Source organism: Folsomia candida, unplaced genomic scaffold (genome assembly GCF_002217175.1).
Source record: "Folsomia candida strain VU population unplaced genomic scaffold, ASM221717v1 Fcan01_Sc009, whole genome shotgun sequence".
Lineage (NCBI taxonomy): Eukaryota > Metazoa > Arthropoda > Collembola > Entomobryomorpha > Isotomidae > Folsomia > Folsomia candida.
In genome coordinates, this window is record NW_019091201.1 from 2,708,754 (window position 1) to 2,732,846 (window position 24,093).

The 24,093-nt window shown below is 38.9% G+C and overlaps 6 protein-coding genes and 1 long non-coding RNA gene across 7 annotated transcripts; 6 read left to right on the forward strand and 1 right to left on the reverse strand.

Moving 5' to 3' along the window:
• The first annotated feature begins 59 nt into the window (after positions 1-59).
• LOC110853790 (cuticle protein 21) lies at positions 60-1,632 on the forward strand. The gene is made up of 5 exons (XM_022102123.2): positions 60-185; positions 283-393; positions 456-518; positions 591-660; positions 721-1,632. The coding sequence occupies exons 1-5, from the start codon at positions 177-179 to the stop codon at positions 1,209-1,211; spliced, it is 744 nt and encodes a 247-aa protein (XP_021957815.1). The 5' UTR covers positions 60-176; the 3' UTR covers positions 1,212-1,632.
• A 3,181-nt stretch (positions 1,633-4,813) lies between these two features.
• LOC110853924 lies at positions 4,814-5,573 on the forward strand. Its single transcript, XM_022102289.2, has 3 exons — positions 4,814-4,994; positions 5,083-5,301; positions 5,379-5,573. The coding sequence occupies exons 1-3, from the start codon at positions 4,894-4,896 to the stop codon at positions 5,476-5,478; spliced, it is 420 nt and encodes a 139-aa protein (XP_021957981.1). The 5' UTR covers positions 4,814-4,893; the 3' UTR covers positions 5,479-5,573.
• Positions 5,574-6,051: 478 nt separating this feature from the next.
• On the reverse strand, positions 6,052-7,646 carry LOC118436647. The gene is made up of 3 exons (XR_004835615.1): positions 6,539-7,646; positions 6,353-6,447; positions 6,052-6,179 (listed from the first exon to the last, which is right to left on the reverse strand). It is a non-coding gene; the product is annotated as an uncharacterized LOC118436647 (long non-coding RNA).
• A 3,827-nt stretch (positions 7,647-11,473) lies between these two features.
• LOC110853925 lies at positions 11,474-12,213 on the forward strand. The gene is made up of 3 exons (XM_022102290.2): positions 11,474-11,652; positions 11,739-11,957; positions 12,032-12,213. The coding sequence occupies exons 1-3, from the start codon at positions 11,552-11,554 to the stop codon at positions 12,129-12,131; spliced, it is 420 nt and encodes a 139-aa protein (XP_021957982.1). The 5' UTR covers positions 11,474-11,551; the 3' UTR covers positions 12,132-12,213.
• Positions 12,214-12,834: 621 nt separating this feature from the next.
• LOC110853995 (esterase E4) lies at positions 12,835-15,356 on the forward strand. Its single transcript, XM_022102381.2, has 5 exons — positions 12,835-13,247; positions 13,315-14,050; positions 14,119-14,445; positions 14,521-14,665; positions 14,878-15,356. Exons 1-5 carry the CDS (start codon positions 12,924-12,926, stop codon positions 15,077-15,079), a joined length of 1,734 nt encoding a protein of 577 aa, XP_021958073.1. The 5' UTR covers positions 12,835-12,923; the 3' UTR covers positions 15,080-15,356.
• A 455-nt stretch (positions 15,357-15,811) lies between these two features.
• LOC110854145 (esterase E4) lies at positions 15,812-19,008 on the forward strand. Its single transcript, XM_022102547.2, has 8 exons — positions 15,812-16,101; positions 16,162-16,302; positions 16,373-16,712; positions 16,767-16,972; positions 17,046-17,217; positions 17,311-17,631; positions 17,698-17,866; positions 17,936-19,008. Exons 1-8 carry the CDS (start codon positions 15,877-15,879, stop codon positions 18,825-18,827), a joined length of 2,466 nt encoding a protein of 821 aa, XP_021958239.1. The 5' UTR covers positions 15,812-15,876; the 3' UTR covers positions 18,828-19,008.
• Positions 19,009-19,115: 107 nt separating this feature from the next.
• Positions 19,116-21,654, forward strand: LOC118436646 (coiled-coil domain-containing protein 42 homolog). The gene is made up of 4 exons (XM_035855143.1): positions 19,116-19,380; positions 19,929-20,481; positions 20,551-20,763; positions 21,171-21,654. Exons 1-4 carry the CDS (start codon positions 19,244-19,246, stop codon positions 21,465-21,467), a joined length of 1,200 nt encoding a protein of 399 aa, XP_035711036.1. The 5' UTR covers positions 19,116-19,243; the 3' UTR covers positions 21,468-21,654.
• The last annotated feature ends 2,439 nt before the right edge of the window (positions 21,655-24,093 follow it).

Below are 24,093 nucleotides of genomic sequence, written 5' to 3' on the forward strand. Positions count from 1 at the left end.
TCACAAGTTGATCTTCTACTCTATTTTATTGAATATCCATTTTATTTACACCTGCCTGATGCGAACTTTAAGGGCGAGGACTATAAAACGGTGGGCCTGATCTGAACATGGCATCAGTTCATCAATCGAGCTCTTCTAATCAGTACCAACTAATCAAGTAGAAAAACATAATCATCATGTACAAGGTAAAATCTTGTACATCTTGTAATTTATGGTGGTTTTTGAGAAAATAAGTTCCTCCGAGATTGTGAAAAGAAACTAACCGAAAATTGAATTACTTAGGTCTCCGTCTTCCTTGCCCTCGTTGCTGCCTGCAACGCTGGTGCCCCCCTCGCTTACGCTGGAGGATACGCTGCCCCCGCATACGCCGGATATGCCGCCCCAGCTTATGCTGTAAGTTTGTGGAGTGTGAAATTTGGGGGGTGAATTAGTATTAAATATGTAAATTAATATAGGCACCAATTGCCCGAGTTGCCGCTCCCTTGGCTTATGCTCAACCAATTGCCCGAGTTGCTGCTGTAAGCATTTGAAGGATAACTAATTATCCATTAATCGACTCCCATTAAACAATTAATTTATCCGTTTACCAGGCCCCACTCGTCGCCAAGACCGTCGTCGCTCAACCCGAACCATTCGACCCCCACCCACAATACAACTACGGTGAGTAGGAAATTGTCCCTAAAAAATACAGCAACTTAATTTACCCCCTTATTTCATCAGGATACTCCGTCTCCGACGCTTTGACCGGTGACTCCAAGACCGCCTCCGAGACCCGTGACGGAGATGTCGTCAAGGGACAATACTCCCTCGTCGAGCCTGACGGTGCCATCCGAACCGTCACCTACACCGCTGACCCCGTCAACGGATTCAACGCCGTCGTCGACCGATCTGCCCCAGCTGTGACCAAGGCTGTCGTCGCTGCCCCAGCCCCAGTCGCCTATGCCGCCCCAGCCGTCGTCCGAGCTGCCCCAGTCGCCTACGCCGCCCCAGCCGTCGTCCGAGCTGCCCCAGTCGCCTATGCTCAACCCGCCATCCGCGCCTACGCTCAACCCGCTGTTGCCGCTTATGCCGCCCCAGCCATCCGCGCTTACGCCGCTCAACCCGCCCTCGTCCGAGCTGCTCCAGCTTTCGCCGCTCCAATTGCCCGAAGCTACGGTGGTGCCGTTGTTTCCACCAACTTCGGATCTCCCTATGCTCAATATGCCTATTAAACTATTTTAAATTCCCCCCCACCCCCAAAACATCAAATATTATTATTTAACCCCCTCCCGTTCTCGAGTCACTTTTTAGTGTAAATTTTGCTCAAATGTAGTACTCTTTCTTTTCCATTGGTAAATATCTTCTTCTGTCCGACCTGTTGGATTTGACTATTTGTTACGGTTAATAATTTGCTTGCTTGTGTTTTTTTTCCGAAAAATCACTGCTATCTGTTGTGTTTGTTTGTGTTTCGAGTTTTGAGTCTGAGCTTACAACTTTTTTATCGAATAATCTGTGTTACAAGTGTATTTATTCTTTTGTTACCTTACCTTCTCTTCGACTACTCGAGTCTTACTTGTGAGTACCTCGCCTGAACAAAAAGAGCTCTTTTTACGTGATGAAGAAATAAAGAATTTATTATTATCTGCAAAATAATTCTATTTTTGGGTTCGATTCTATTTATTATTGTTTTCACGCAGAGAAGATCTCGTCTCATTACCATTTCTCTGATCCATCACGTCCATAAAGTGACGTCAATTTGGGGGAAAATGTGCGGTGCGACTTTCTTGGTCTCCTTGATGAGGGGGATCATCGGAGGGGATTAAAGCATTAGACGAGTGACCAGACCAGACCAGGACGAGATAAAAGTTTGGTGGGGTCGGGAAAGAGAAAGTCGAGTGGTTATTATTATTATTGTTTGCTTTCTCCTTTCCTCTCGGGAACTTGGTCATTAATCCATGGCCGGCTCGAACGTATGATGAATCTGCTTTTCTATTTTGGGAGATGGATCCTGATTCTGGGCCAAGTATGAAAGTGGCAGCGGAAGCGTGGGGACATGGGAATTTTGCCGTGGGGACATGGGAATTTTGCCGTGGGGACATGGGAATTTTGCCGTGGGGACATGGGAATTTTGCCGTGGGGACTTGTAACGCATTGATCCCCACGGGACTGAAGTACAAATATGGACCTTATACAATCATAATTTCAAAGTCATTTTGTAACAATCAGCTAGATTTTGATTTTCCTAAATTTCTTAAATTTTCAGGAAAATTCATGTCCCCACAGTCATCTCCTGCGGCCACTGAGTAAGTAAACGGTGATCACATTGAATATGTACACAAGATCAGATCTGGTTTCGATGATTTCACGGTGGTAGAAACCTCCGTATGTGTGTGTACTTTTAAAAAGTAAACCAAACCATGAAATGAAAATATATCGCTGGCCAACAAACAAGCCGACGAGACCTCAGCCAACATTATGCATCTCGTACTCTGGTGAAAGTACGAGTACGTGGATCGATGTGGAATTTGGGTCTGGTTGGTGCTCCTGAGGTGAATTGTTATTCAAGTGAGACTTTCCCCAGAGGCCTGCCTGGCACACTTTCTCTCCGTTCCTTCATCCATCCCAACCAACTTTCTCTCTGCCTGCCTGCCTCCCATGGCTTAACAAATACTCGACGTCGACTACCTGGTTGAGCGACCGAGGTCATCAGCAAGATGGCTGATCTATTTTTATCCATGAGAGCATACAAATATAGGTGCAGGGAGATATCGGGGAGGAAAGTGGGGATATATTTATTCTGTGCTACACAGTCGCGAGGGACTTTGATGAATAGATAGGAAGGAGACAGCATTCAAATACAAATAGTGAAATTTTTTAGGATTAGAGTATTGTGTGAAATGCAAAATGAGAATTGTGCTATTTTTTGGTATGTATGTTCTCATTTTTTGGTAAAAATGAGAAAAAGTGTGAAAAGCCTGTCACTTCGGATGTTACTTTCAGGAAGTCTGGAAAGTTTAATTAGGTATATTTTTTTACATTCGAGTGTATCAAGATTGGTTAAACTTTTGAAAAGATTTTATAGAATTAGCAACTTTTCCCGTCGATCTCAGCCACATACATATGTGCATGCATTTACATTTGGTGAGCTAAGGGATCAGGAAGCGTCGTAGGTAATTTTGCAGACAAAAAAATGTCAAAAAATCATTAAGTTTTCTCTTTTTCAAAAAGTTGATAAATTGTAAGATTAAAATGTCGATTGTGCGATTTTTTGCGAGAAAATCATGCAAAAATTATTATTAGTGCAGAATCTATTTCGCCAATAATTTTCCATTCTTATTAACTCTTGATTAATTTCGAAAATAAATCAAGTCTATTATTTCTGAGACGCTATGTTTTACACTAAATTCAGACCAATCAGATCGCATTGCTTGTTTTGTATGTTTTTTCCCAGGTGTGTATAAAGCAACTAACAACTAATAAGGACATTCTAAGTGCAAAAATCGAGTGCTGGACTGGAAGCCTTCACGGTGATAATCTTATCACGCGATATCGTCCCATTTCTGCAAGTCCAATATGATGGATGCACAACTGGATTTTCTATGATACGATCAATTTGGTCATCGTTCTATGTAATCAATTTACATGGTTCGATTGGTGTCATCAGACGTAATTTTTAAATTGATGGGAATTTTGCACCATTGACATGTCATGTTTTATGGGGGAAATCCCTTTCCTTCACTTTCTTGCTTATTATTTAATATTATTGCTCACTAATTTTTGCACAACTGTTCTCCACGTATCTGGTGGGTAGCTGCTTTGAGCTGATTTTGCATGTGCAGAATTTCAGCAATTTGTTCCCAATAACATCATCCATGAGTTAATTGAAGTAGTGTAATTAATAAGCATTAATCATCCTTCACTTTGATAAGTTCATATCTTTTATCAAACTATTTTTAGAAACCCGTTATGCAAAAAGTTTCATAATGAATACCGTATTATAAACCGGCCATAAACTGAATTTCTCCACGGTCAGGTTTGCGGGCGCTAAAGATTTTTTTACTAACTGGTAGATAATCGCGATACAGCGTATCGAATGCATGCTGCGATTATCATAAATATTTGGATAATCCAAAATAAATATATTTGATTGTGTCATATATTTCATGAAGCAGTAAAATAATAAAAAGCATTTTCAAATAATCAGTCCTGCTTATAATTCTTCAAATTCGAGCAGAGTTCAAGTAAAGATTTTGTAATGACTGGATCGAAGTTCAATCAATTTAATCCAATGGCAATCCAGACTACGGGATTTATTACAAAAATATGTAAATGCACTGATTGAAATTGGTTATGTAATTTGGACAATGAGGTGCAATTACGTTGCCAATTATCCAAATTTTTGATACCCACAAAAATGCGTTGCAGCCAAAATGATGATTTCCATATTTCGAAATTATGGATTAAGTGTGTTTACATTTTGCAATATGTACATATGCATTTCGTAAAATAATGGCTCAATAAATGTGAAGATTGGGAAAAATGGAAAAAATTGGGTTCGAAAGAGTCGTAATCATCGCATCATCATTTCCAGTAGGTAAATTTTATTGGGGATTTTGGGATTACCATGTACCAGGCTTATCATACATGCATATGTACTATTCTTACGAAACAAGTTTCTACTACCTATTGGCCGGCATTTATCGATTTTAGACTCATGTTTGTACGTATGCATGTACGGGATTCCATTGATAAGCCGTAACTTTGCAAGATGATAATAGCCAACGATCCCTGATTATTGCGTTCTCCAAAATTGGTATAAAAGGCAGAAGGACTGGGTTCATATTCAGCTTGCTGCTTCAAACCTTTCCATCAATTCACATTTCGTAGATCCTCGACAGAAAATCAATCGCCAAAATGAAGGTCCTTCTCGTCCTTGCTTTGTGCATTGCTGCTGCCTCCGCTGGGGTTGTTGACACCACCCGATGCGGTGGGGTTGGCACTTTCAGAGAGATGAGGTAAGTATTCTCAGGGCAATTATAAATTTCCTGGAAACTGTACATTCCTCAAACTGTGTTTTAAAACATACTTATCTGAAATTTGCAGGATCGCGAACTGTGAGGGAGCCATCTGCTACATGACCCCGGGTACACCTTATGCTTGTGAAGGTGACATTATTCCCAGCAGTGCCGCTGCCGCCCTCCGACTCAAGGTATCTGCCACCTACCTTGGCTTCCCAGTCAGCATCATTGACACCCTTCTCGAAAACTCGTCAGTCCAACCAGGAGTCCAGTACACTGTCCGATTCACCATCACTCCCAACGAGTAAGTACTAAATAATTTGGTATTTGAATTAAGTATATACAATTCATTATGTAATTCTTCTGGGGGTGTTTTTTCAGCATCTTGTCTGGAAACACACTTCCAGTCCGTGCCGAGGTCTCCAACGATGCGTCTACTCTCGTCGAGATTTGCGTCTCCGTCCAAGTGCACATCAACTAAAAAATATTACCAAATATTACTCTTATTTTGTTTTTCCTTTTTCAAACATTGGCATAAATTCAAACGAATAAATATCTACTCGTATTATCAATCAAGTGGTGTTGTACTTCATAATTCATGTAAAAAATTAATATTAATTTTGGCATCAATCGCAGTGCACAAACACATTTTCAATATATGCATGAAAAACTTTGGAATATCAAATCTCCTCAATGACCTCAAAATCTCGTCTCAAGTTGAGAAGAATCAAATCGATTTAAATTTTTGTTCATGTCATTAATGTGACTATGATAATGCGATGTTATAAATACGAGTAGACTAGATAAAAGTATGTATTGATTGGAGTTTTCTTGTCCCACCTTTGTCGTATTGATCTCTAATTTTAATTATTTCTAGTACATAGTAGACTCATTGTTAATTCGTCGACATTTAGGATTACGGTGTGAAGAGCTCACACTCAAATTTGCTCATACTGATCAGCTAATAAATCTGATTGGTTTCATTTAACAAATTTTAATTAATTTTCAGTTATAAGTTTGTTTATTCTTCGAAATAAATACCTTGTATACTCTGCGGCGATTGGACAAATCTAACTTGACCAACATTTACGGAATCTTTGACCAATCGGTGTCGGGCCCAGAAATGCATGGACTTGAAAAATCCTTGAGTCGGAATTTGAAAAACGAAAAATTCGGGAAATTCTAAAAAAATCAGAAATTCAGGTATTAATTTACCCATATTTATTGGTTGTGAATTTGAATTAATTCTCTAATTTATAGAAATCCAAAGCCGCCCGAAGCGTTACATGTGTCTAATCAGGCAAGAAATTATTCTCTACAAATTCCTAGGAATTTGTACAAGCACGTAAGTTTACCTGTTTATATAAATGGTTTCTGAATTTCTAGCATTTTAGTAAATAAATATTTTTGTTCTTTGTCATTTGTATAAAAAATTGTTAAATGATGAATCCTGTAAAAATATGAAGTAAAATCTAAAGTCAGGTAACAAATGTTATTTAGATGATTTTATTGTAAATGCAGGGAATTTGGACAGTTGCTACCTGTGTAAAAGTCACTGGGCAATGATGTGGATCAGTCAATTGTACGTACATAGATTACTTGAAGAAAATATTCTAAAGGTGAGAATATTAAACCAGTTTATTTTAACTCAAAAACCTTTACTGCAAACAATTTCGTGAGACCTATTAACATGATTTTATTGATTCTACCGTTATGTTTAGGTCAAGAAATATTTACATATATTTACATAATTTTTCTTGAATCACAGCAAAACTAACAAGTATAAACTCAAACAAAAATTTGTCACACAACTCATACACCGCTCTGCTTGAAGCACAAATTTATTGCGAAAGTTCAGAAATCAAAGATGAGGAGATAATGTGAAATTTAGTAGCGGAAACTGATATTGTGAATGGCTTGATCAAATTTTTAACCCGTCAATTCTAACAATTTAATATTCTAAAAAATCCAATATGCACTGTAGACTAATTAATCTATTGCCATTTTGGAAAATTACGTAACATCTATATTATAAGCTGGAAATGTCTTTTGGCAACGGAAGTGAAAGTTATTTTCCGTGACGGAAGTGAAAGCAGGGAAAGTTAAATTTCGAATGGCGCTAAAATTCAAAAATCTTAATTTTAAAAATAAATGTGAGGTTGCTGGGTCGTTATTGTTCGATGGTGGTTATCAGAATGTTGCGGCCTGGTGATGGTTATCCGAATGTTGCGGTCTGGTGGTGGTTATCAGAATGTTGCGGCCTGGTGGTGGTTATAAGTTGCCTAATGATATGCGGTTATCGGGGCGTTGCTCCGTCATGGCGGTTATCGAGGAGTGGCGGCCTGATGGTGGCTATCGGGGCGTGGCACCTGATGGAGGTTATAGAGGCTTAGCTGCCGTATGGGGTTATGGGGTCGTTGCTGCCTGATGGGGGTTATCGAGGTGTGGCGGCCTAATGTTGGTTATCTGGAATCTCTTAGCCAGTCGGCCCAGGCGGACAGAAATATGCCAACATAATATCCTGGCAGTATCGGAGGCAATCTGATGTGGCAGAAAAGCAAAAGTCTGCAGACTGGGCTGGCAGAGATAACTGAGCCAAATGGGTGACATTTAATTTTCCACTTTAACTTTCGTTGCAAATTGCTTTCACTTCCGTTGGCGTCAAATTGTTAAATAAATATCTACAAAATGTTTAACTGGTGAGATTTGGATAATCTAATTATCTCTCGCCCGGTGGGAGACGGGCTTATACGCTAGTCTTACATACTATTTTCCACCATTCTCATAAATCAAGCTCCAATACATAATTGTATCTTTCTTTATATTAAATTTCAACTTTTAACGACAACCGACAATCTTGAAGCATCGGTTACCCTCGACCCACCATTTTGTATTGGGCGTGTTACAAATATTTTTAATTGCTGTCTCTTCGATTGGAGTATCCTTGGTCCTCTGTTATCATGACCGGGTCATGATAACAGCCCTTGAGGTTGACCAGAAATCCAGATGGATTAAATTTCTCCGAGCATCTAAATTCCCTGGGATCTAGGATGCCACACGACCTAAATACATACATAAAGTCAGAAATTAGGCAAATTTTCTGATATTAGATATGCAAGTGCAACTTTTGTAAAATGCAATTAAGGAAGTCATTAAAATAACAATTAAAATCTAGAACCTTTTCATAATTAAATATTACTTATATAATGGTCCATTTAGAATGGTTTATACACGCATTTGTAAAAATCAATCCATTCTCATAATCATTGCGTATATATTTCGTATATCCAAAATTCAATTGTCGTAGACTAATATATATTACAACAGAGTCTGCTGAAGAATGTTACAAAAAGCCGTTTAAACGTGCACTAATATACATATGCATGCGTTTGCTTTCATATGTATTCAACAAGTCACGTATGCAAATATATTTGTGGAATATTATAAGGAGCAGTGTCAACTAATACATTTCATGAAGTTTCCATGCTGAGACACATACGACTGGTTCCAAATAGTCATCGTGATTATCATTTAGCTAAGATGTCAATCAATCTGAGGACAAGCATCGGTTCGCTAGAAATTTAAGTTTGCATGGAGTGGCGTTGGTTTCATGTTGCTACCCTCTGCAATGCTTTCCCCATTTTAATCAACGATATTCTTGCTAATTCAAAGTGTAGACTTGCATCCTAATTGTATTTACATGCGACATTTATTTTTTAAAAGTTAAAAAATAATAATTTTTAAGATTGTGCACATAAAATTTGAATGAGGATTGTCACGCGAAAATGCATGATAATATATGAATATTAAAATAATAATATCTACTTAATTATTTTGCTATCATGTTTCACTGTCAAAAAATTACTGATATTAGTGATATTGCATAATGTTAGGTTCAAATACAGTTGATTTAGTAGAAACCATAAGATTTCATTTGCTGCATGGAACTGTTATAATCTGCTCTTTGATAGCCAAAGTTCCAACAATGTCGGATCCTTTTATGTTTGATACATTTTTTCGGATCTTTGGGATATAGCAAACAAGTATTGACAGGGTTTATTCCACAGTAAGCTTCTCTGGTTTCACATGCGTGGTCAACTCTAGTCCCATTTTTCTCGCACCGATAAACGACCTCCATTCCGCAAGACGCGTTAGGGTAAATCTTCTTAATTTCATAGCCACACATTAAGAATGTTTTGGGAAGTTTTCGATTGGGACAGATACACTCCTCATTTCTCTTAAATTGAATGTTTCATTTGAGATAAGATATAAAAAAATGATACGTATGTAAAACACAGTAAAATAACTGTCAATTTACTTGCCATGCAAAATATGTAGTTTAAAATGGTTGCAAAAACTATGAGCTTTTGCGTTCCTTGAAAACTCAAAATCTTGTGCATTTATTTAACCACAATTTACTCGAAATGTGTGCAATGTGAATCTTATTATAATACTGGATAAATTTCATATACATATTTACAGCAAAGTATAGTAACAATGGTTTATGAAATTACATTTTTTACACGCTATTGATTCCAGAACTGTTTGGTTTGCATTGACATGCGGCCTGCTTGTAGTTGAGGTTCAATTGTCTTTACAATTGTATGGAAAACTCATCGAAACGAAAACCCCACGATCCTTCATTCGAAGAAATTAGGACTCAATTTTTAACAGAAATTTTTTTTAGGTATCTGTGATTATAATTTAGTGAAACATTATCTAAACACACTGACTCGGGCTATATGAGGTTGCACTGGAGGTTTTTTTTCGTTTTATGCGAAAAAGCTGCAACTCTCACTTTTAGTAAAAAAAATTATATAAGAATAATGCATTTATAAAATATAAAATACACTTATTAGTTAGCTTGAGAGGAAAACCCGATGTTGGTGGGTTGGCAAAATCTCTACTACGGACGGATATGTCTGAGGTGTGTGGCACCGAATGCTGTCATCGCATAAAAAATTGCATCAAATTGGTTACTACCTGGTTAAAAAGTACTATTTACGAGGGATTCGAATATCCGATCATATTACTTTGATTATGAATGTAGGTCTACGCAGGTCTAAAAGTATTACAGTATTTATCATTCAAAGTATTCAAAGACTTGACCTGCAAGGTCAGCTAAAGAACGGTGATATAATTTATAAAATTTGCACCTTGATCACATATGTAAATTTCTCTCACCGGCCAAACACTGAGCATACCCAATTGAACTCATTGTGGAATGTGTATACAAGTACGCACTTGAGACTATGTAATTGCAAGCTTGTCATCAAATCATTGGTTCATTGGTCCACTATATAGAAATATCGAAAGGTATTCCCTGACTCGGATTAAAAATGCAAAAACCAAGGCCTACTTGGCTCAGTTAAAAGTGTCATACATGACTTTATTTTATTCTAATAAAAAAGATAATCCTTACAAATTTGAACATGACGGTCAAGTTTTTTGACGCAGATAAATTTTTACCCACTACACGTCGACGTCGATAGCATACTACTTGACCTACAGTGTATCGGATACACGCTCTTAACCAGTGGCCGCAGAATGTGGGGACAGATGGACAATGTCCCCACGGTTATTTGAGGTCCCCATCTCTGCCAATGTTACATAAACCCCTGCCTTCCCTATCCTACAATGTTAATTTCCCCACATGTCCCCACGGCTTCAGCGGCCATTGCTCTTAACAAATACAAAATATAGTTGATTGTGTCATCGCTGGAAGCTGCGGACTTACTGAAGCAATAAAATAATAAAACCATTCTTTTCCACGTTACATATATTTCTTCTAATCCTCCAATTTCAAACAAAGTTCAAGTATAAAATTCGTTCGTACCGCCTACGTCAAAGTTTAATCCGACGGCAATCTCGACGGCTACCAGATTTATTATGAAAAATATATAAACACATTCACAAATGCGTCACAAAACTGGGACAATGAGGTGCCATGCACGTAATTTACTTGAACTACGTAAATCCAATGGCCAAAACAACACTTGACATGGACGTGACTGGCTGCAGCAGCTGCTTCTAATTAATGACGATTTATTTTCATATTTCGAAATTACATGTTTACATTTTGTGCAATATATGCAAAACTGCCGGCGGTATCAGGATGAAAATCAAGGGCAAAAAATTGTGTACTTATTTCGAAAGAGTCATAATAATCACCGAGTCGTCATCATCGTTTTGAGTTTTATTGTGGTTTTTGGGATTACCAACACAATTGAGAGCGCTTATCATTATAATTAATGTGAATCAAGCTCCTATTATGTATATACCTACAGTAATAATTAAACGGCATTTCATCAACTTGAGAATCATGTTTCCAGCAGCAGCACGGGATTCCATTGTCGCAGATAAGCCGTACCTTTGCACGATGATGATGATATCCAGCCTTCCCTGAGATGATAATGTCCAACCTTCCCTGATGATATGCCTAAAAAAATGGAGGTATAAAAAGCAGAAGGTCTGCCTTCATATTCAGCTTGCTGCTTTAAACCTTTCAATTAACTCACATTTCGTAGATCCTCGACAGAGAATCAATCACAAAAATGAAGGTCCTTCTCGTCCTTGCTTTGTGCATTGCTGCTGCCTCCGCTGGAGTCGTTAGCCACACCCGATGCGGTGGGGTTGGCACCTTCAGAGAAATGAGGTAAGCATTCTCAGGGCATTTTAAGTTTCCAGAAAACTGTATATACCTCAAACTGTGTTTAAAACATACTTATCTGAAATTTGTAGGATCGCGAACTGTGAGGGAGCCATTTGTTACATGACCCCGGGAACTCCTTATGCTTGTGAGGGTGACCTGATCACCAGCACTGCCGCCGCTGCCCTCCGACTCAAGGTCTCCGCCACCTACCTCGGATTCCCAGTCAGCATCATTGACGCCGTTCTTGAAAACTCGTCCGTCCAACCAGGAGTCCAGTACACCGTCCGATTCACCATCACCCCCAACGAGTGAGTACTAAATAATTTGATATTTAAATTAATTATGTACAATTCAGTATGTAATTCTGCGGTTGTTTTTGCAGCATCTTGTCTGGAAACACCCTTCCAGTCCGTGCCGAGATCTCCAACGACGCTTCTGGACTTGTCGAGATCTGCGTCTCCGTCCAAGTGCACATCAACTAAAATATTTTTTCTTAGATAATTGTTCATTTTTCACAAATTGGCATAAATTTAAGAATAAATATTTATTCGTATTATAAATGAAGCCTAGTTTTGCACTTATTTCATTTCTTATCTTGTTCATACTGCATATTTCTAGTGGCAAGCAGTTAATGAGTCAATTTTGAATTTATGCATTACTGTGTCGCAATTAAGGGTCCATGACATTAGGCGTGGCTGGTGGTGATTATATCAAAACAAAGGAACAATACACATCATGAAGATGATGATGCAACATAATGAGCAAAAAACTCAATACGAATTTAATTAAAGTCAATCTCACAAATACGCTTTGGAAGCTAAAATTGGAAACAAATTGCTAATCACAAGTTGTGATTCACAACAAAGTATATTTCCAATACAAAACAACACCTCGTCTCAAGTTGTAAAGAAAGATGCAAATCATTGTCTCCATAAAATTCGTTATGATAATATTGCTACGTGCAGCGACTAGATAGATACAAATTTTGTTACGTAATTGTCAGCGGAGAAGTATTTTTTGCCCCAACTTTGTCCTATTGACCTCTATTTCCAATTATTTCTTCTCCAGAATTCTTCCATATTAATCAAACGAACGACCTTGCGTTCTTGCTCTCCAGGGGTGCAAGAAATGTGGTGTGTTGCTGAATTCTCCAGGGGTATAAAAGAACCCGGCCGGTACCTATACATCACTTTTCTCCAGGTCTTCACTAAATAATAACTTGTAAATATTAAATATTTTGCTATTTTGAAACCAATTTAACAGAGTAGCAAAAAATGAGGTTGGCCTTGATTTTGGTCTTAGCTGCTACTACAGTAGTAGCAGGACAAGAAGATGTCGATAACACCATTGTTGACACGCATTACGGTAAAGTTCAAGGTGACACGGATTTATCTCGCGGGGGGAAAATGTTTTACCAATTTAAAAACATCCCCTACGCCAAGGCCCCGGAAAGATTTCAGCCTCCAGAAATTCCCGATCATTGGGAAGACATAAAAAACGCGACGGAATATGGAAACCAGTGCCCGCAGTATGAACCACTCTCAAAGAAGTTCTTTGGTGAAGAGGACTGCTTAAATTTGAACGTTTTTTCTCCAAGTGTAATAAAACTGATTAAAATTTGATTCGAATTAAGAATAAATTTCAGCAATTCAAATTTTTTTACAGCTCCCAACCGAAGGCGAGGACAAAATATTACTCCCCGTCGTAGTCATGCTCCACCCCGGCGGTCATACCCACGGGTCTGGAAAAATCTACGGACCGAAATACTTCATGGACGAGAACGTCGTAATGGTCACGCTGAACAGTCGTCTGGGACCGTTCGGTTTTCTGAACGTTGGTCACATGTACGCTCAAGGAAATATGGGAATCAAAGATCAATCTCATGCCTTGAGATGGGTGAATTTGAACATAGAAAAATTCGGGGGGGACAAAGCTCGCGTTACGCTGCTCGGATTATCCGCCGGCGCTGCGGAAACAGTTCTTCACTTGGTGAACCCTTTAAGCAAGGGTCTCATTCATGGGGCTGTCGTTCAGAGTGGAAGTCCTTTCAGTCCTTGTTCCATGGTTCGAGATCCGATAAGTCAAGCCAAGAAGTTAGGGGAACAGGTTGGATGTCCGATCGACAGTGGGGAGAATCTCGTCATGTGTTTGAAGGGGATGGACCACCTGGAAATTTTGAAAAAGATGAAAATGCCCGATCCAGAGAAAGAAGGGAGTGATTTGGAAGAAATCGCAAGATTTGGCCCGTCCGTGGAACAAGTTTTGGAAGGACAGACGGAAAATGATGTCGTCTTGGCGGATTCACCGTATAAACTTTTGACCACTGAGGAAAAGGTGGTGAATAAAGTACCAGTAATTTTGGGAGCTGTAGACCATGATGGATTATTACCATTCGTCGCTAGTAAGATCTTGTAAAAATTTTGTAAAATTTTAAATTTTTCAGTATTGAAATTTTGTCCCAATTTCCAGAGGTGGTCAACAGTACAGAGAAAATGACGAAACTCGGCAACAATTGGATCGAGTTTGGCCCAATAATTCTGGACTTTAAGTCATCCGCTAAGGACCCTGCTGCCGTAGCGAAGAAATTGTGGGACCACTATGTCGGTGAAGGCGAAGGGAAAACTTTGGACGGACAAACGCTCATAAAAATGTTTACGGATCGATATTTCGCATCTACGACGCGTTACACTGCAAAAAAATTTAGCAAATATGCATCCGTGTATCCATACTATTTCAGTCATAATCCCGAGCATCACATTATTCTGGAGGCTTTTGGATATCCGAACATTACAAGTGGTACATAAAACATTTTGCGAAAATATTACATTACAGAATCATGAGTGGGACTTTAATTGTTCATTTTATTTACAGGACTAGCTCACTTGGACGATATGCAATATCTCTTCAACGGACAAGAACTCAAGTATCCGGAGATTACGGAGGAAAAGTCGACCGAATCAGAATACAAACTTTCGACCGGCCTGGTCAAATTGTGGGTTTCCTTTTTCGAAACTGGGTAAACGCATTTTATTAATATTGCAGTGACCAGTGGCCGCGGAAGCGTGGGGACAGAGGGCCACTGCCCCCATCATCTGCCCATCTTATATAGACCCCTCCCTCCCTTATCCTACATTGTTAATGTCCCCAGATGTCCCCACGGCTTCCGCGACCACTGACGGCAGAGACTAATTCAACAAACAATACAATTTATTATTACTTACTCACTAGAAAACCTACCAAAACCTGGGGCGAAGCGAAGGAGTGGAAAAAATTGGAAAATCCTGACAAACCAAACTTTTACACCATTGGCGTTGAAACGAAAAACATCGACGAACCTGAAGAGTTCGTAAAACGCATGAAACTTTGGACCGAATTGTACAGCGGAGAACTCTTCGGAGAATTGGAGACCCCACCGCCGGAAAAATTTTAATTGTTTTCCATCCTCCCGTCAGAATCTCGTCAGCTATTAAATATGGACACCTGCATCGTCTCCATAATTGAGGATCAATGCAACAAAAAGAAATTCCGAAGGTTAAAAATAATTAATTCTTCATTAAGTAAATAATCCATCCAGCATTTGTCTTTACTCGTTTAATTTAATATTTGATTTGTACTCGAGTGCAATGTTATTCTTGAGTAAAAATATGCTCAACTTATTACTTGACGAGTGTTTAAACAGTAAAATACTTACGTGTTGTCATTGTAAACGTAGATATTGATTGACTCCACATGATGCATCATAAAAAAAGAGTGTTTGCATATTGACTCTGCATTTTGTTGATGAGGAATCATCAACACTTTGTTGTTTTCCTGTATATCGAGAGCAGTGCATCTTGGTTAAATAATAAAAGTCCGGAAATGATGACTTATTAATGGATCATAATTTTATATTTATTGACAAACTTTTCGACATTTTGTCAGCAATTTGTACATCTAATTATTTATTTATTATTAATTAACACGTCGTAAAACTAATTTTCGTTCGATAAGTGGCATTTCATCGTCACCCACCCACACAGATTTAATGAATGTGTAAAAAAATGAGGTACATACCTGTTGATATTTGTCGGTGGTCTTGTCTCTAGTGGTCATAGGCAAGGTCGTGGTATGTGTTGTATAACAGGCTCACGGTTAATAAAACAGAGCCGTTTCCTCGTCGGAATTCAGTCACTGGTTTGTTAGCGTGAGTTAATGGTTTTTATCAAAAGTTGAAATTTTTCTTAAAAAATGACAGAAATTCACCGATTTTTTGCCGTCTTCATAAAATTCCTTGTCATCTCACAGTTCACCGTTTTAGCCGTTGTCGAAGGACTTCAGTACGGTCTGCCTCGTCGAGCTTACGTAGAGACGGAGAACGGTCCTCTAATCGGTGGCGTGGCTTTGTCCCGAGACGGAAATCAGTACTTTCAATTTCTAGGAATCCCTTATGGACAAGTTCCTGAAAGATTCGGGGTGAGCTAAACATGGACATTTTTTGTATGCGGTGGTTGATATAAAATTATGGATATGCAGTTATCAGTGTCTCCCGTACCTTGGAGGAATGAGCCGAAAGAAGCGATAGAATTTGGACCGGCCTGCATTCAAATTAACGAATTTACTGGACAGGTTTCCGGAGAAGAAGAATGTCTTTTTCTGAACGTGTATACACCGGATGTGCGTATCCCTAAATAAAAATTTAAATTCTAAAAAAATATATTTTCCAAATTTCGAAATCTTTTTTTAGCTTCCCTTCCGAAACAACAGTGTTTCCCTCCCCGTCTTGTTTGTCATCCACTCGGGGGGATTTTCACTCGGAGATGCAAAAAACGTGGACCCCTCGTACCTCATGGATGAGGGTGTGGTCGTCGTCACGGCGAATTATCGTCTCGGCGCGTTCGGCTTTCTGAACACGGGGAATGCCGCTGCCCGTGGAAATATGGGATTAAAAGATTTAATCCTCGCGTTAAAATGGGTGTCAAAAGAAATTGCAAACTTTGGCGGAGACCCGGAACGCGTCGTAGTCGAGGGAAGTAGCAGTGCAAGCTTTGCAGCGTCTTATCTCACAATTTCCCCCATGGCGAAAGGTAGATTTTTGTTGATTTTACTAAATACATAGGATTAAAATTGTGCTACTTTAGGGCTGATATCCGGTGCAATTTCTCACTCCGGATCTGCCCTTTGTCCTTGGACGAGGCAATTTAAACCGGGGATGGCTCTAGCAAACGCTAAAAAGTTAGCAGTTGCGGTCGATTGTCCTTCAAATAATCCGACCTATTTAGTAAAATGCTTGCAAAGATTGGACACCAGGGTCATCTTGGAAGCTACAGTGCCAGCAGATTCGGTGGTTCGTAAATATCATCATGATTGAAATTTGCTTAAAATTTTTCAAAATTTTTTTAATTTTTGAAAAAATACAGTTGTTTAACGCAAGCTATCCACAATTTGGGCCAAGTTTGGAAACTTATATGACCGACGATGACACATTTTTAAATGAAGAACCCTTCACTCTCCTTGCAAGAGGAGCTTTCAATAAAATTCCATACATTTTAGGACTCACGTCCAACGAAGGACTTTTGCTTAATGCGGCAGGTAATAAAATTCAGCCACACTTTGATTTATTACATTTCCCCCAATAAAAGCAATAAAAGTATGGCACATGTCGTTCATCATTTTTTTTTGTAGGCGTCCTATCCGACGAGAAGTTGATAACACGTCTCAACACTGAATGGGGTCGAGTTGCCCCCAATACATTCATCTATGAAGAATACGCTCGCGATCCTTGCACCGTTTCTGCGGAAATTTCGCAGTTTTATTTCGCCAAAAGGAATATTTCCAGAGCAGATTCACCCCAGTTGTCAGCTGCATATGGGGATCGTTGGTTTAACAAATGTACTCGCGACATGGCCGCGTTATACTCAATTTATGCCCCGGTTTACATGTACAACTTTACTCGAACTGGGTCACACAGCTTGGTCGATCATTTTGATTGGTATTCAGCTGAAGGTACTTTGTAAATCGACACTTTTTTTGCTAGGATGGCTTTAACACGTTGCATTATCGTGATTGCAGATAAAAATAAGCCTCCATCACACGCGGATGACATGCAGTATTTGTTCAAAAGTCCAAATCTCTTCCCGGAAATCAGTTCAAAGTCGAACACTACGAGTGAGCCTTCTTCCAGTGATTACAACTTTTCAAAGAAATTCGTGAAAATGTTCACCTCTTTTGCGGAAACGGGGTATGAGATGAGATTATTTTTTAAGGGTGGAAAAATGTATGTAATAAATAAATCAATCAATATTTCTAGACGGCCGGAATGTTCTTTATGCTCCGAGCAAGAGAACGGATGGGTCCCAGCCTTGACTTCGAATGCGTACAGAGACGATTTTAATGCCAGACCAAACTTCCAATGGTTGCGGATTGATGACACTTCGAAAATGGAGTTTGAACATGCCGATTTCATTAGTAGGATGGACTTTTGGGATAATTTGGGTTTAACTGACTATAATATTGTGAACGTATCGGGAGATGTTATCAATCCACCGCCAACATCGTCACCAACAATGACTCCACCAAGTGCTCGAATTGGACTTGATTTCAATAGTACAGATATGACCGGTATTACTGAAACGACACAAGCTGCGTCTTATCTGCCGGCATCGTCTTATCCACCTCAAACTGTTCCTACCACCCAGAATTGTCCCTGTAATACTACCACCACAACGGACAACCAAATAACATGCTTGCCTTGTAGTAGTAGTTTAACCGAGGAGATTACGACTTTTTCTGCTACCTCGCCTCCCACAACGGCTGTGACTTATTCGTACTCGTCGTCCCCCACGATCTACTCTACGTCATCATCCTCGCCATCGCCCCCCACGACCCCGAACTCGCCCCCCACGATAGCAACCTCACCCTCCACCCCCACGAACCAGTACTTCCCTCCCACGACATCACCTTCACCCTCCACAACCACACCCCCTCAATTTGACACAACTCCTTCGCCATCAATTCAATCGCGATCGTCTCCAAGTTCTCAAATCACCGCAACGCCACAAAATTACACAGACGTGAAAGTTAAGACGCTCGCGTTTCAACTCAACACGACAATTTTCCTTTCACTAATGTTCCCACAACATAACAATTCCATGATACAAACGAGTATATCTAACGTTCCGTTTACAATACAGCGACAATAGTGAAGGCTTAAAATAAATGGAAACATTTTCATAGCCCTTGAGGAATTCTACGTATTTGTTTCCTCTCCAATAATTTGTTTGGGTGGTAATTTGATACGCTAAAGTTAAAAATATCCTAAATTTCTATCCATTTATGTCCAAATATAGATTTTAATAAAAGATATATGCATTTTTATCTAGACACCAAACCTGTGAAATTACAATAGATACATCCATTTACATTTGTCGTGTCCATGTCAGTCATTGTCAATGGAAACACCGTGGCATCCTATTCTTATGGAACGTGAAATTGTCCTATTTTTTCTGAGAATACGTTCGTACTTTCACTTATCCAACGTACGTATAAATATCTACGACCGACTACAAAGCAAATTGCTGCTACAGAGGGATCGGATAGCGAGGTCAGCTCATACGTAATGTTGCGTCAAGACATCTTCGACTGTCAACCTGTGGTGAAACCACAATCGAAAAATCTTGGACCCCCACGTCTCCTGAAGAAACCTCTGCTTGAATATTTTAACGAGCGGGTGGAAAACCATGTTGATAACGATCCGTAAATTTCAATGTTTTTGCTATATATTTTTCACGCATTGCGAAATTATTAAGTAGCGTCAGCCGCTTATTGGGATCGTTTTGTCCGTCCGACCGTCTCGAATGGTTCAACATAATCAAACGCGGCTTTCGCCATTGTGCTTCTAATTTTTAGTTCTCGGTTGAGTTTTATAATGGGACTAATAGGACCATCCCCCCACAGCGCGAGGGTGTGGTCCAAAATTACATTCAACTTAATTTTCATATAGGGGTGTAATTTTAAAGGAAATTTCACGACGAATTTAACGTGGTCAATATTTTTTTTTACCTTTGACCAATCCATGACCGCAAGGGCGTGGTCAAAGGTCAAAAAATATAAAATTGTCATATTTGGTGTAATTTTAAATGAAATTTCATCACTAATTTAATCCCGTCAATATTTTTGACCTTTTGACCGTGAGGACGAGGGGATCTATGGAGTCATTGGACTTGGAATCGCTCTGACGCTACTTATTTATATTCGTCTGGAGGGCTTATTTATTTACATAAATCCTTTTTTTACGATGTTAGAACTCTCGCCGACCACAACGACCAACAATTATTGTACGGAATTTCCTCCGAAAAGTTGATCGCGAACCAAGAAATTGCATGTCTGGATACAAAACTCGTCAAAGCTCGGGCCGCGTGGGGGGAGGAGAAGCGACTCATGGATGAACGATGGCAAGCCGCTACGATGAAACAGGACGAAATTTTTAAACGAATTCCCCAATTCAATAATTATTACAAAGATCTTTTCGTCCGTCGTGACCGAGCGCGGACCCAGTTTCAAAAGGAAACCGAAAGAATTGCCGCCGTCGAGAGAGAGCTTCGCGCAAAGAACAAAGAAATCGACAAATTGGAAGAAATTCGAGAAATGTCGGACAATCGATTGCTAAGATTTACCATTTTTAAGACATACCTGCAACGTGCCAAGGAGATGAGTCAAGGCGAATATGGCGACATTAAGGATCTCATCGACCGCTACGCAATCCTCGCGAATGGAAGAGACACGCTTATCAAGGATTCTGAAAATTTCCGAGAAAGTGTAATGAAACGCCAGCGGTCGCTGGATAACGATGTTTTGGTAAACATTTTTTTCTCAAAAACTAAGCCAATTCTAAAAATAATTGCGGTTTCTTTCTCACTTTTTCAGCTGAAATCCAACGAAATATTGGCTTACCGTAACTTTCTCACAGAAATGTTGGAATATGACACCATTCTTCGGGAGAAAGTATTTTGGTTGGAGGACGGACTTTCCAGGATCAAAGTTACCGCAGCCCAACGAACGCTGGTCATTGGGCAGATCAAAATGGCAATTCACAACGTTTACAAGCAAATCGTTACCGTTCTTCATCGCCATGTTAATGTAAGTCCAATAATTTGTCACCATGCAGAATTATCTTGTAGGACTCGATGACTCATCGCGAAAATCGCGAAAATCTGCACATTTTTAATCATTTTTCGGCTCTGGGAATTTGTTTGAAAATTCTGGACAACAAATTTGCAGGGCAGGTCGTTGCCAATTCAAAAAATGTACACTCCAGATTTTGACAGTTTTTGACAGAGATCTCAATTTTAAGAAGCCTTCAGAAAAATTGGAAATCATCGACATTGGCTTAAAAAACTCACCGCCTTTCTACCAATCAACTTACTGACAAACAAATTTGTCTTCTAGAATTTTAAAATAAATTCCCAGAGCCGAGAAATTATTAAAAATGTGACGATTTTAGTAATAAGTCATCAAGTCTTACGTTAATAACACATATTTTACAGCTCAAACCGGAAGATACGCTCGGTCAACTGGCCGACATTCGCATCTCCATCACTGAAATAAGTCGCCTAAGTCACGACATTCGTCGCATGTTGAAGGCTGCCCACATGACGGCCCGACAAGAGGCAGAGGCCCGCAACAAATTGCTCAAAGCGCAAGAAGAAAGACAGCGAAAAGTGGACAAGTTGTTGAACAAGACGCACAAAAATGTTTTCGAGCTGTTCAACATTTCCACGAGAAAAAGCCAACAAATGAACATTTCCAAGCTCTTCTTCCCACCGAAACCCGTCCTGCGATGATGGTCATGATACGGTTTAAACCAAGTGAATTTCTGAATCTAGAACAAACATTTAATGCGCCCACACGTGTGTATTTCGATAAATAAATCATATTATGAGAAGCATGTATGTATGAACGAAAGGAAAAATGTGTGTACAAAATTTGATACAATTTTCCATACCTAGAATATTTAAGTATGCAATTCGAGTTGAGATTTTTTTATAAAAAAAACCTTGTTGAGTCGGGATAGCGACCGCGGAAGCCGTGGAGAGATCTGGGGACATTAACATTGTAGGATGGGGGAGGGAGGGGTTTGGATAACATGGGGAGATGATGCGGACATTAAACAACCGTGGGGACATTGTCCCTCTCAAGCTTCCGCGGCCACTGTGGATTGGATTCTTTTCTCCAAAATGTGCGTGGGGTCTAAAGTCTCTCCTCGATTTTGCTTTCCTTTCTGCTTACTTAAACCTCCTCCACTTTTTTTAGCGAGCAACTTTAACCACCGGCAACTTGCCAGCCAGCAAAATGAAAAGGAAGAAATTTGCCGTTCCGTTACAGCAGTTAAGCTACGTACGAACATGTACCGACATTGGACAAGCTTAGTTTACAAGGGAGGGACGAGTAGATAGTCTCGGTTTTGACCAAAAACATACACACACAGAAAGACAAGCAAACTCTCGAAAGTAGGAGTTTGCTGGAGAGAAAAACATTTCCCTCGGGTAAATAAGGTCTGATTCCATTCCAGAGTTTAACCGGAAGGATGATGGAGTCCATTAGATGTGCACGTGATGGACAAATGGGTTGCGGGTAGATAGGAGAAAGCAATGGTGGTGGTCGTGGTGGTGGTGGTGAAAGCAATATTTTGTAATAAATAGCAATAGTAAAAATAGGTTTTGATTTTAAAATAAGAATTTCAATTCTAGAGGTATTATTTTAGGAGAAAAATAGATCAAAAATGCAATTTTGGCCTGATTTTGATCATCTGTATTTTTATCTTTACTTATAAAATGAGAGAAAGCTTGTTTAGATGCAGGATTAGTACGTATAGATATTAAAGTGTGTATTCAGCGTGGGTTGATATTGGTCAGATTGGGTTTCAAAAGTTGGGAAATTGTAAACTTTAATGATCATTTTAAGTAAACGCAGTAATAAATATCTTGTATCGTTTACTCATCAAGATAAATTGGTTCATTCCAGTTTATTGTACATAGTTTGAGCCGTGTATACAATAATGGGAGATGATTGCTAAATAAGTATTTGTTCATCAATCTTGCGAAAGATGCAGTGTGCTAAATTGGATAAAGAAATTGCGAAATCTTTGCGAAATGAGTTTAATTTCTGGATACGAATCAAAAAAGAAAGTTGCGACATGTACTAATAAAGAATTTTATTCATGTCAAAGTTTAAGTAAAGTTACATTACTGAGAGAGATTGGTTCACACCGTGTGCATGAGGGGAGAGCGTGATCACTTTACATATGTACATATGCAGATACGTTACAGAAATTATAAATAAAATTGCAGGAAATAAAATCAGAACTTATTAGTTGATGAGCATGATATAATTAGTATTTCGTCAGATTAACGGAGTTTATAAGATTTTAAAAAAAGTACATGTGCATTAGGGTATTCCGACCCCGGGTTTTACTGGGTTGGGGTTTTGGGGTTTTACTGGGTTTTACTGGGTAGTAAATTAATAAAACCCAGCGGGTTTTACTATGTTAAAGGGGTTTTACTTGGGTTTTACTGGGTTTTACTAAGTTTTATCGGAAATTCAAATAGATAAATCTATAGAATCAGTTTGCAGGTGCCTATATACCTCGAATTAAGCACTCTGATTAATATTCCGTACATTTTTCTATTTATTTCGAATTTTTGTTTCTGATCTAAAAATCATAATTTGTAGCTTAACTTGGAGTTTGATCAAATTCGTATTTTTCTTGTGTTCCTGTCATTATGAATTGAAGTTTTTTGATAAATCTTGATAACATTCATTAATTTAACAAATTGACGTAACATTGTAAGTTTTATTATTTCACCCCAAACATTGAGTAAAACCCAGTAAAACCCAGTAAAACCCCAAAACCCAGTAAAACCCAGTAAAACCCAGTAAAACCCCGGGGTAGTTGTTTTCAGAGTAAAACCCCGGGTTTTTCCGAACCCTGACGTGCATTGTAAAAAAGTTTTGAATTTTTTAGACTCATTTTTCGAGGTATCACTAACTTTCTCCAATTAAAGAAATAACTAAATAGCAAAGGTAGAATTATTTATAGCAAGTGTGAAAATTCTGCAAAATTTTATTTGCATATGAAGCAAGTACATATGTGTAAATGGACGCTTTTAACATGTAAAAACAGAATGGACAGATGTCAAGAGAAAGTCAAATTTCCACACTTAACTTATTAGTTGATTAGCACAGTATTTCGTCAGATTAACGGAGTTTATAAGATCTAAAAAAGTACACGTGCATTGTAAAATAAGTTTGAATTTTTTAGACTCATTTTTCACCGTATCAACTTTCTCCAATTAAAGAAATAACTAAATAGCAAAGGTAGAATTATTTATGGCAAGTGTACAAATTCTGGAAAATTGTATTTGCATATAAAGCAAGTACATACGTATCTTGTAAATGGACTGACAACTA

Coding starts and splice junctions, on each gene's coding strand:
- LOC110853790 (XM_022102123.2), top strand. Junction 519..590: donor CAATTGCCCGAGTTGCTGCT/GTAAGCATTTGA, acceptor TCCGTTTACCAG/GCCCCACTCGTCGCCAAGAC. Junction 661..720: donor CCACCCACAATACAACTACG/GTGAGTAGGAAA, acceptor TTATTTCATCAG/GATACTCCGTCTCCGACGCT.
- LOC110853924 (XM_022102289.2), top strand. CDS start 4,894: ATGAAGGTCCTTCTCGTCCTTGCTTTGTGCATTGCTGCTGCCTCCGCT. Junction 4,995..5,082: donor GGCACTTTCAGAGAGATGAG/GTAAGTATTCTC, acceptor TGAAATTTGCAG/GATCGCGAACTGTGAGGGAG. Junction 5,302..5,378: donor TTCACCATCACTCCCAACGA/GTAAGTACTAAA, acceptor GTGTTTTTTCAG/CATCTTGTCTGGAAACACAC.
- LOC110853925 (XM_022102290.2), top strand. CDS start 11,552: ATGAAGGTCCTTCTCGTCCTTGCTTTGTGCATTGCTGCTGCCTCCGCT. Junction 11,653..11,738: donor GGCACCTTCAGAGAAATGAG/GTAAGCATTCTC, acceptor TGAAATTTGTAG/GATCGCGAACTGTGAGGGAG. Junction 11,958..12,031: donor TTCACCATCACCCCCAACGA/GTGAGTACTAAA, acceptor TTGTTTTTGCAG/CATCTTGTCTGGAAACACCC.
- LOC110853995 (XM_022102381.2), top strand. CDS start 12,924: ATGAGGTTGGCCTTGATTTTGGTCTTAGCTGCTACTACAGTAGTAGCA. Junction 13,248..13,314: donor TGAACGTTTTTTCTCCAAGT/GTAATAAAACTG, acceptor ATTTTTTTACAG/CTCCCAACCGAAGGCGAGGA. Junction 14,666..14,877: donor GTTTCCTTTTTCGAAACTGG/GTAAACGCATTT, acceptor CTTACTCACTAG/AAAACCTACCAAAACCTGGG.
- LOC110854145 (XM_022102547.2), top strand. CDS start 15,877: ATGACAGAAATTCACCGATTTTTTGCCGTCTTCATAAAATTCCTTGTC. Junction 17,632..17,697: donor TGATTGGTATTCAGCTGAAG/GTACTTTGTAAA, acceptor TCGTGATTGCAG/ATAAAAATAAGCCTCCATCA. Junction 17,867..17,935: donor ACCTCTTTTGCGGAAACGGG/GTATGAGATGAG, acceptor CAATATTTCTAG/ACGGCCGGAATGTTCTTTAT.
- LOC118436646 (XM_035855143.1), top strand. CDS start 19,244: ATGTTGCGTCAAGACATCTTCGACTGTCAACCTGTGGTGAAACCACAA. Junction 20,482..20,550: donor CGCTGGATAACGATGTTTTG/GTAAACATTTTT, acceptor TCACTTTTTCAG/CTGAAATCCAACGAAATATT. Junction 20,764..21,170: donor TTCTTCATCGCCATGTTAAT/GTAAGTCCAATA, acceptor CATATTTTACAG/CTCAAACCGGAAGATACGCT.